Below are 12043 nucleotides of genomic sequence, written 5' to 3' on the forward strand. Positions count from 1 at the left end.
ATATTTAAATTATTAATCAGTGTAATACTTTTTAATAGTGTTGGGAACAATCGACTGAAATCGACTATGGACTGTTCAGTAATTGATTACTTTTTACTATCGACTATTTCAATCGCTATTTTTGGTTCGATTGTTTTTACTAGTAACTGTTTTCAGTCGCTATTTTTAGTTCGACTGATTTTATTACTATTTACTATCGACTGTTTCAGTCGTTTACTTTTAGTTACTATTTTCGGTTCTAGTAGTTCATTCGACTGATTTTTAACATTCTGGCCTTCCGTCCTAGCCGCGACCTTGAAAGGAATGCGCCGAATTTATGCTTATATAGATTTATATGTAATATGTGTGGTTTTATGTTTTTTTTGTAGTTTGCTTGTGAATAACTATATAATGTAATTTAATATAGCAGCATTTTGGAAAGCTAGTTTTCAAGGGCAATAAAATAAAATTGTAAATACAAAATATTTCCGTTCAAAAATAAATAAAACTTTTATTTAAAATGGGTCTGGTAGTTATTGTCAGATCATTTTTAGGTTCATCATGGATTAGATTTTTCAATGATTAGGTATACGTTTACATTTTATTTAGTGGTTATGGTTATTGAAAATCTTAAGTTGTACTATTTATATTTATTATACTATGTTATTTAAAAATAGCCTAATATATTAAAACACGATAAAACATTTGTGGTGTTAATATTTCATTCCTTTTTACACGTCCACAGAATATTCAGTATAAAAGTAACCCTACTTCCTTTAAAATTATATTATTTATTACATGTTAATAAAAATTAGTAATTTTTTCTCCTTTTCTTTTTTTAAGTTATCACGGGAATGAATACATCTCTATCTCGCTTATACTTATACCATTGGAGAATATAAACACATTTAAAATTAACTGCTCCAAGCATTTATCTCCGTCCTTTCCTATCTCACATTTTATACAGACAAGAATTCGTACATCTTCGTCTGACCTCACAAATGGAAAAAAACAGTCGAACCGTGCATTTGACTGTAAATAGTAATTACTATTTTCAGTCGCTATTTTTTTGACTATCGACTGTTTTGCGACTATCGACGGTTTTCAGTCGATAGTTCCCAACGCTACTTTTTAATATATTTTCACATTTGAGTAATGAGAGATAGAAAAAATAAATATAACTATATAGAAATATGTTAGTGTAAATGAAATAAAAAAATATCATGTTAATTATTATATTTAGTATTGATAAATAAATCCACGATATAAACGATAAATGATATAATAAATTTGTTTCCTAACGATGATTGTTTTTCAACTAGCGCGAACTGGTGCTAGACATTTGGGTTATATCTGTCTGGTCTACTAGGTCAGTTTTTAGGAGACAGACATATACAGTATATGGTGGATGTCTTATCAAAAATTTTGCTCAAAGACATCATTGCTGTTTAAAGGGCATATGAATAAAGGATTTAGTAAAAACGAGTTAGTTTTGTAAACGAAAGATATATTTTTTTAAACTGATAATTACTCTGACGTTGGGTACTTGGGAATGAACAGGTAGACGCCGCCATCAGAGCTTTTACGCAGTTAAAACAACCAGATTTAGAATAAAATATAAAAATATATAAAGTCTACAAATTAATTTAAAAGAATTTACAACAGATAGTGTTACTGTGTATTAAATTGTATCGGGTGCATTTGTAACCAAGAAGTTTGAACAAAAACATGTTTCAATGCGTTGAAAATATCTGAATTTGTAGCGACTAAATCGCATTTGCGGGAAGTTTTACTTTTTTACTTCAGTTTGAGGAAAAACGTGGCTGAAGGTCATCGAATAGTGTTGTAAAGCTTATGGTAATCATGCCCCGTCGATTTTAACATGTGAATATTGCTTTCAACGTTTTAAAAGTGGTTATTTTGACACCAAATATTTGAAGTCATTAAGCTACTTGATAATGGTCCCTATTAAACAGTACACAAGAAACAATTTCCAATTGCTTGAGGAACACGGGATTGACCCAAAACCTTAGATATTTTGTGTCGTAAGAATTCAAACTAAGAGACACTGAAAGGCGTTTGGTCATATGTTAAATGCTTCTTCCACGGCAAAATAGGAAATGTTTTTTGCATTGTGTTGTTACTGGTCATGAAAAATTGATTCATTACGATGATCCAAAGCGAAAAAAATCTGAATATCCATGGCTCCAAGTTAATGATCTGTATTTGGTGGGTTCATCTTGGTGTGTTTTAAGCTAATAAAACATAATGAATCCATCAAGGGCTTTGTTTCTTATGGCGATGCCAAAAAATGGATCGAGTCGTGGATAGCCTCAAAAGATTCATTTTTTCTCAATCAAGCTTCAAATTATGAAAAAAAACCTTTAAAACGAATTTATAGGTCCTCGAAATATTCAACAGTACCAACGTGAAATAATGTAATAAATTTGATTTCTAACGATGATTGTTTTTCAACTAGCGCGGACTCGGAGTTATTATTGGAACGAACCGAACAACCGCAGCGGAAAAAAAAACGAATCGAGACCGAAAACTAGTACCCGGCGGTACCCGGAAGGAGCGGCAACGTCGCATCGTAACCTCAACTAAGCCAAAGTTGGTTAATATAACGAAAAGCTGCGGCGGCCGGAGAGAACGCATCGCGCGCAAGATGGCCGTGACAGTGGCGGCGCACGCGGTGGCTCTCCTCGCCCCCTCCGCGCCCCCGCCACCAGGTAAGTCGCTGGAATGCGCGGCGCGGTGGTGGGGAGCGGCAAGGTAACAACCTGTGCTGACGTCACGCGGCCATCCCCACCACCCGACCGTCCGTACCTCGCTGAACGTCGTCAGTGGTTAGCGTTCGGCGCGTCGAAAGAGACTCCGTTCGGTTCTGTGTCGTTCGTATTCACGTAGCGGTCCGATATTTTTGTTGTTGTTGTTGTCGTGACTGTCGTCGCTCGGATCCGCGCGTACCGCCAGCCGCCGCCGCCGATTTGGTAACGGGCGACCCGATCGCCGCCCCCGATACATTTCGCCGTACGATGAAACGTAGATGGGCCGGTCTGCAGGCGGTCAGGGTGACACCGGAGGATTCTAGTGCGGAAGTGACCTCGTCCTCCACCACGTTGGTTATGAGTCCGGCCAATTCGTTGGCCTCAAACGATATCGGAGACGTGGATCTCGAGTTCTGGGACTTGGACCTGAACGCGCAGAACCATGCCAGGAACCTGATCATCCAGAACGGATACGGTGCGTTACCCGGACATACGATCGTTGCTAAATCGGATACCAGTTCTATGTCAGGTACTGCGACCATCCCGACTTTGTTTATGTGTAATTTGTATCACGTAATCATAGAACTAAAAACGAAAATCATTTTCTCTTATTTAGAGAGTTCGATTACAGCTCTGGTGATATCAGATAAAAACGTTCTAGTTTGGTGTCCTAAATTCCTAAACTCTCATGTATATACATTTATAATTCACCAAATGACTGCTGGACCTTGTAGAAATTGTATATAAATCAAGGATGAAAAATTGGCACTAATAATAAACTACGATATTATTTTAATTTAATATATATATAATTTTAAAAATCTATAATATTTTCATAAGTTCAATTAATCATTTTCCATGTCACTAATTTTTTTTATTTATATTGTTACTTGTTGTTGCTGACTAACGTAGAATTTTCCTCTACATTGACTTAAAACTAAGTCTCTCCATTGGCCTAATAACACAAAATAAAGTCGGTAGCACTTCACTACACAAGAGCACACGACTTGGTTTTCTTGAGTCTGACTGTGTTGAGTAATGTCATCCAAGAGCTGCAGCAACTTCGGTGTGGGTGATGGAAATAGAGTCTTTCCTCATGTCTTGTCGCGAATCTCTTAAGTTCCTCTCTGATCGTCGGAATCCTAAGGTCTCGATGTATTCCTGTAATATCTGGGTGCATCTATAATACTTCTCAGGACTTTATTCTGCAATACTTGTGTTATGTTAATGTTACTTCTCGCAAAACATCTTCATAACTAAATTCCATAGGTTCATCCATATAGGTTTTAGCATTTGCTTCTACTGCAGCAACTTATTATAGCAGATTTACGACTTTGTTTATGTATAATTTGTATCATGTAATCAGAGAACTAAAAACGAAAATCATTTTCTCTTATTTAAAGAGTTCGATTACAGCTCTGGTGATATCAGATAAAAACGTTTCAGTTTGGTGTCCTAAATTCCTAAACTCTTATGTATATATATTTATAATTCACCAAATGACTGCTGGACCTTGTAGAAATTGTATATAAATCAAGGATGAAAAATTGGCACTAATAATAAACTACGATATTATTTTAATGTATCACACACATATATATATATATATATATATATATATATTTATATATATATATATATATATATATATATATATATATATATATATATATATATAATTTTAAAAATCGATAATATTTTCAAAAGTTCAATAAATCATTTTCCATGTCACTAAATTTTTTTATTTATATTGTTATTTGTTGTTGCTGACTAACGCAGAAATTTCCTCTACGTTGACTTGAAACTAAGTCTCTCCATTGGCCTAATAACACAAAATAAAATTAACGTCGGTAGCACTTCACTACACAAGAGCACACGACTTGGTTTTCTTGAGTTTGACTGTGTTGAGAAATGTTATCCAAGAGCTGCAGCACTTCGGTGTGGATGATGGAAATAGAGTCTTTCCTCATGCCTTGTCGCGAATCTCTTAACTTCCTCTCTGATCGTCGGAATCCTAAGGTCTCAATGTATTCCTGTAGTATCTGAGTGCATCTATAATACTTCTCAGGACTTTATTCTGCAATATTTGTGTTATGTTAATGTTACTTCTCGCAAAACATCTTCATAACTAAATTCCATAGGTCCATCCATATAGGCTTTAGTATTTGCTTCTACTGCAGCAACTTATTATAGCAGATTTCCGACGTTGTTTATGTTTAATTTGTGCCGTGTAATCGATATTCGAGTAACCAAAAACTCAAAACCAAATTAATTTTCTCTTTTTTAGAAATTTCGTTTACACAATCACGTGTGACGATATAAAATAAATAACGTTTACAATAAAAAACGTTCGAGTTTGGTATCCTAAATCCCTAAAATCATAATTATTTACATTTATATTCGAAAACTGGACCTTGTAGAAATGTTGGATAACTCAAGGATGAAGCACTGGCACCATAAACTACGATTTTTTAAAAATGTATCACATATATCTCAATAGTAATAAAATTATTTTAATATACAGATTTATACATAGTTTTTGAATGTCTTGCATTGGATCAAAACGACAGTATTTTGTTTATACTAACATCATAAAGTAGATCTAATTTTATTTAAAATGAGTTGTTACCTTTATTAATAGGTACTAAAAAAGCTTCTAAAAAAAAGCTCCCTTCTTCATAAGCCCTTAAAAACCCTTCTTAATATTACTTCTATTTTTATTTATTAATATATCGTTGCTGACTAACTTATAATTTGTCTCTACAACAACTTAAAACTAGTTACTTATCTAGGAAGACACATCGACCCTCATTCAGTCTGTACTAAAATAAAATTTACTATAACTTCTCACTGTTTTTACCATTTAGTAGGATTCACTACAGAACTACTTAAGATCATATGTTTTGGTTCTCCTGAGGCGTCCTAGTTCAGTGTAGTATGCTAGAGTTGCAGCACTCCGGTGTCAATATGAGTATGGAACTTTTCCTCGTGTCTTGTTGCGAATTTTTTTATTTTTTTATGACAGTTAAAATTCGAAAATATCGGTGGCAGTAATTGTTCCTATATCACTTCTCGCAGAACATATCTAGAAGTTAATTACATATGTTCATGTAGCTTTTTGTACTAGCTCGTGCAGCGGCAACTTTTGTACGGGTACTTTATATTTTCTTCCAATCAACCAATACATATTTTTTTGTTTTAATTCGAGTTTTATTCTTTTCTTTTTGATATGCTGCTTCCTACAAAGTTTTACATCAAGATTCATCACAAGCAACTTAGTATTGTTACTGTATGGGATGTTAATATTACTCATATTTATTGGTATATGATCAGTTTGGTTGTAGGTCAATTCAATATGCACTGATCTATTTTCGTTGAGTTTCATTCACCGAGTTTGGGTCCACGTATTTATATTATCACTTGCGTGTTGCAGTTTACTGGTTGCTTCTTCGCTGTTGTCCCCAATATCAAATATCGCAGTGTCATAAGCAAATGCAACAATAGTAATATATTCTATTTGTGATATATTCTGATGATATCAAATTTAAAAAAGCTACAATAAATATTTTGGAGTTTGGTGTTCTAAATTCCTAACTTCACATTTATTTACATTTATATTCGTAAACTGACTGCTGCAACTGATACCTATACAAATACAAATCGCTAAACTACGATTTTTTAGAAATTTATCACATATATCTCACTCAATATTAAATAAAATGATTTAGTTAGTAATCAAAATCTATCCAACAATATATATATATATATATATATATATATATATATATATATATATATATATATATATATATATATATATATATCTACATTTTGTATTTATTAATATATTGTTATTAGTTGTTGCTGGCTAATGTAGAATTTGTCTCTACAGTGACTTAAATCTAGGTAAGTCAATTGACTTAATAACACAAAATAAAGTAGCACGTCGCTACACAACTACACAAAAGCACACAAATTTTCTTAAACCTGCGTTTGTTGAATAGTGTTATCCAAAAACTACAGCACTTCGGTGTTAACATGGGAATAGAATCTTTACTCATGTATTGACGCCATTCTCTGAATTTCCTCTATGGAAGTTGCAATCCGAAGGTCTCGGTGTAGGTAATAGTTCTCAGTACTTTGTTCTAAAATAATTGTATTATGTTGATATCACTTCTCGCAAAACTTCTCCATAGGTCCATATAGGTTTTGATATTTGCTAAAACTGAACTCCCGGCATTGTGTACGTTTAAATTGTGTCATGTAATTGATATCCGAGTAACCAAACACTCTAAAACTAGAATCATTTTCCCTGGTCTAGAAATTTCATTTACACTATCACGTCTGATGATATCAAATAAAAAACGTATACAATAAAAACTTTCCAGTATGGTGTCCTAAATTCCTAAACTCAAAATAAATACATTTATATTCGAAAACCGAACCTTGTAGAAATTGTATTTAACTCAAGGATCAAGCATTGGCACCATAAACTACGACATAAAGTTAATTTATTTCATATATCGGTATTTTAAATAAAATGATTTTGTAATAATCTAAATCGATCTAATATTATTTATATATAGTTTTTAAATTAAAACGACTTTATTTTCTTTACAGTAACATCATTAAGTAGGTCTAATTTTGTTGTTAACACATTTCAATTATTATTAGTAGGTACTAAAAATTAATAAGGTGCTGTTAAGAAATCAATAATATATTCAAAACTTCAATATCAATATTACCATTATTTCTTATTTATTAATATATTGTTGCTATTTATTGCCGACTAACCTACAATTCGTCTGTACAGTGACTAAATCTAGACACTCATCGAGGAAGACCCATTTACCCCAATTTTGCTCCCTAATGAAATAAAAGTTAGTAGCACTTTTTAGTGTTACTATTTAGTAAACTTCACTGTGGTTTCGTTTTCTTTAGGTGACCTAGTTCACGGGAACATGATAGTGGAGACTTTCCTCCATGCCTTGTTACGAATCTCTTAATTTCCTCTATGTCTAGTCTCGGTGTAAATAATTATTCCTATGGCATCTGGGTGGTAACATCTCCATAACTGAATTTCTTAGGTCTATAATTCCAGGTTTTAGTTTTTTTTTGTTCTGGTCTAAAAACCAGGCGGTGGAATGCATGACGCATACCTGGTCGCGGAGACTTGCCCTGGAGTGGCTAGTTGGACCGGGTTATGTGGGACTGCCTCTGGGCTTACCAATACACTAAACCGAAACCACCTCACAGTTGACCCCTGTGGATCACTACTGCTACTGTATTAAATTTGGGGATATGGCACCCGCTGATCGGGCAGCCGTTATTGGGCACGAGGGCCCGGCGATTCTATTGATTCGTGAACCTGAGTTAACACACAACTGGGTACTGTTGTATGGGGGCAAAAGTTATGACTGTAGCGACGGATGAGGTCGTTTCAGCCTGGAAAAGGGGGGGAGCTTGGCGGTGACGCGGTGCTAAACTCCCAGCATGTCGACCAGCTTGCGAACAAGCGCGTTTTCAGAAGAACTTGAGCTGAGTTGTTGTTTGTGGAATGATTGAGATATGAAGTGCTTGATTTCTAGAGTGCCAGTTTCCCTATGAATTTGATTATTTCTGGCAAACCATGGAGCGTTTAATATTCTCCTGAGATGCTTATTTTGGAAAACTTGAAGCCGTTTGACCTGTTTGGGTGTAACAAACTTGAAGTAGACATTAGATCCGTAGAGGAGTACGGACCGAATTAATATCTTGTAAAATAAGCATTTGATGGAGATGGGAAGTCTGCTAGAAGGGCAGATCAGAGAAGATAGCAGATTTGCTATCCCCGAACCTTTTTGCGAATTATTGCGGTGTCGATCTTAAGTTGCGAGACGTGCAGTGTGTAACGCTTCTTAAGGAAAATGATGGCCTCGGTTTTCAGGGGGTTGATTTGCAACCTCCAGAATTTGAACGACTTGACCGCGTGATCGAGCTGCTTCTGTAAACGTTCATGAATTGTAACTTCGAACCTGGCGGCCGTGAAGAAAGCAGTGTCGTCACGTCAATGTGCTCTTTTCTCGGCAGATCTGAAATAAAGAGGTTAAATAAGGCTGGGGCCAGCGGGGAACCTTGAGGTACACCAGCATCGATTTGTTTACGACTGGAAAATGATTTCCTGATCTTGACCTGGAAAGATCTGTCCGAGAGATAGGACTTGATGAGAGCGGTTAGGTCTTCTTGGAGACCTTCCAGGTTTTAGTATTTGCTAGTATAACAGCAACTTATTGTTTTTATATTTTAATTCGAGCTCTTTTCTTTTCTTTGTCATATGCCCCTTCCCACAAGGTTTTGCATCCAAATGCATCCCAAGGTACTGCAAAATAGTTTGAACAATTTGGTTGTAGGTGACTTCATTACGCAATGATTTACTCTGCTTGACTTTTATTCTCCATGCCCAAATCCACCTATTTATGATATTACCTGCATTTTGCAGACTTCTGATTGCTTCTTTATTATTATCTTTAGTAGTAAGTATCGCTATGTCATCGCAAATAGTATCATTTGTGGTGCTGTATCACATGACCCAAAATATTGCCTTGTGGTAGACCTGCCTTTCTTTCTTTCATTGTTGAATAATCTTCTTGTTTAACTCTAAACATCCTGAGATGTAGAAGTGCGAAACAACTAAACAACTAAATAAGTAATAAAATATTAATGATATGTACTAAAAAAAATATAAACAGTTTTAAGTCAGTTATTAGCATTTCCACCCATCATATCTATATTTTATCTTATTCAGATATTTTTCCAGTCACAACCATAATTGCGTTATTAAAGATAATGAAGAATAGTAATTAATAATAATAATAATCATTACCAAAATTACACGCCTTGTCATTATTAGTTCAACTAAATGTATTGTTTTGTGTTAAACAAATAAAATCGGTTATTTATCAATTTTTCATATTGTTTATTATTTATTGATTCTGCAACACTACATTTTACGAATTTTTAAAATATTGCGTCATTCTATGTACAAAACAATTATATAAATACCATAAGAAAATTTAAATAAACCTAAATTGACTAAATACTATTTAAAACCATTTATTTTCGAGTATGTTAATGAATCGTCATATTTTTCGGGTAATTTTTTTATTATTGAAATTAAAATTGTCCTATGGACGTGAAAATATCATTATATGTATATATTTAGGCTACATGTTATATCATTAATGTAGAAACAATTAAATTTTCTTTAAAACACAAGTAATTAATTGTAACAACTACGGAATAATAATATCGCAGAAGGCTTGGGTTGTTCTCGACGTGTAAAACTTGCATACTATTCTAACTGTATCGGAGCCACTGCACCATGTGTCTGCTCATAAACATTTTATTTATCAATATAATCTTTAAGTTTAAGTGTGCACTTGTATAGCCGTAAGGTCGATATATTCTCGGCAGCCTCATTCACTTTTATATTTCGGTTTTTCATGTCGGCGATAAGATCGAAATTAATTCTTGCTAGGGTCTCGCGTTCCTCGACTAAATCCAACAACGCGGGTCGTTGTTATGGAGGAAACGATTGAGATGTATATTTTTTGTGTATTGTTATGTGAAAAAATAACTAGTAACGCTTAATGGAAACCTAGATATCATCTGGGTCAGGCAGGACGTGGAACCTACCCTAGTATGTTCTACTTTCTTTATAAATTATTATTGAATTGAGTTTTTTTTTGTCTGATGTCTTTTATTGATTTTATATAATTATCGTTTTGTTAAATAATGAAGTAGCTTAAAAAGATTTTTTTTCTATTACTCTTCGTGAGTCCACAATCTGCCCTATTGGCAATAAGTATTTCTTATGTCTATATCATATATACAGGGCATGTAGAAAATCACTTCATTAAGCAATCTTCTGTATAAAATATTATCTTAAATAATTAGTTGTAGCGAATTGAGGCATGTCGAATTTTACATCGTGGAATAACGGTCTACAAAATACCCAGAAATATAATCCCAGATGTTGAACACGGGCGGGGTGCCAATTGGAACCCGACACCGAATAACTGGCGGCAACCCCGAGACGTTTATCTGGGATATTATTGAAGGGTATTTCGGTCATTCAGTGCTCAACCCTCGTTTGGTTTAGACGTGCCACCATCGACTGCCCAAGCCTCGTCTTCAGGTAACTCCGCTGCCATCCGTTTTATTTATTTGTATTTTCACATTTTTTATTTTGCCAATAAATAACGGTCACATTATGTAAACACCACTGTTTCATTTCGATTTACCTCCATTCACCGAGCCACATCATTTACCCTAAAGTGGTGACCCCGACGTGATCTTTCGGAAAATTGGGTTTGGACTCGTGAATGGAGGGTACGTGGAACATGGTGTTTGGTATGTATTTTACGTGGCCGTTATATTTTTTTGTTTCAAAATTTTAAATATTTTTAATTCGATTCCTTTTCAATTTTACCTTCTAGATTCATTTTCATTTTATTCCGATTAATTTCATTATTTCCAATTCATTTTTTTAAATTTTTTTTGTCAACATTTTATTTCACAATCTTTTGGAATATTTTTACGTCACTGCTTAATCATCAGCGTCTCGGCTAAACATTTCTTTCGGCGCTATGTTTAAATCATAATGTCTTCCTTCGCTCGCCGTCTCCGTCATAATGGCAGATATTTTGATTTAAAAGGCTTTGGGCAGCTTCGGTCGGATACCGTCGTTATTTGTTTTTTATGAATTAACCTAACGTATGTGACTACGGATTAGTCACAGAGCAGCTCCAGAAGCTAGGTACCGATTGCAGTCACCGTAGACTCGTTATGTCTTCGCCGAAGTACCAGAATTGCTAACATCTCGTCGTCGAAGAAAATAAGCTACCACGTCGTCGAACAGTCGATCCTCCCACAGCGTCGATTACGGGAGCCCTGTCTGAAGAATAGCTTGTTTTCAACGTCGTCGATGGACCACATTCAAGTGCCAAAGCGACGATGATGCAACGGTATCTGTAGGACCGGAAGATATCAACAGCCGTACCAGATCACAACCGTTTCGAACCATCATATTTTTTCAAAGCCCAGTTTACACAGCACATTTTGTTTGGTATATGTTTTTTTTTGTATTTGATATTTTTTGCAAACATTTTTGTATTTTTGTTGAAGTAATTTTATGTAAAATTCTGGCAGGGGAGTATTGTAGCGAATTGAGGCATGTCGAATTTTACATCGTGGAATAACGGTCTACAAAATACCCAGAAATATAATCCCAGATGTTGAACACGGGCGGGGTG

At 34.7% G+C, this 12043-nt stretch overlaps 1 protein-coding gene and 1 long non-coding RNA gene across 6 annotated transcripts in view; both read left to right on the forward strand.

The window, feature by feature from the left end:
• Positions 1-12043, forward strand: part of EcR (Ecdysone receptor) — a 604745-nt gene that overhangs the window by 444240 nt on the left and 148462 nt on the right. Inside the window, exon 1 of one of the 5 annotated variants that reach the window (XM_076409508.1) lies at positions 2605-3279. The exons of the other annotated variants lie outside the window; for them this stretch is intronic. Coding sequence (XP_076265623.1) covers positions 3018-3279 — 262 coding nt within the window. The 5' untranslated portion in view covers positions 2605-3017. Of the gene's footprint in view, positions 1-2604; positions 3280-12043 lie in introns of those variants that run through there. 5 annotated transcript variants of the gene reach the window in all.
• LOC143199585 (uncharacterized) overlaps positions 9422-12043 on the forward strand; it is a 61481-nt gene continuing 58859 nt past the window's right edge. Inside the window, exon 1 of the long non-coding RNA XR_013006504.1 lies at positions 9422-10687. This is a non-coding gene — a long non-coding RNA (uncharacterized LOC143199585). The remainder of the gene's footprint in view (positions 10688-12043) is intronic.

Source organism: Rhynchophorus ferrugineus, unplaced genomic scaffold (assembly GCF_030347505.1).
Source record: "Rhynchophorus ferrugineus isolate W39M unplaced genomic scaffold, kcgeb_rfMv2 rfM7, whole genome shotgun sequence".
Taxonomy (NCBI): Eukaryota; Metazoa; Arthropoda; class Insecta; order Coleoptera; family Curculionidae; genus Rhynchophorus; species Rhynchophorus ferrugineus.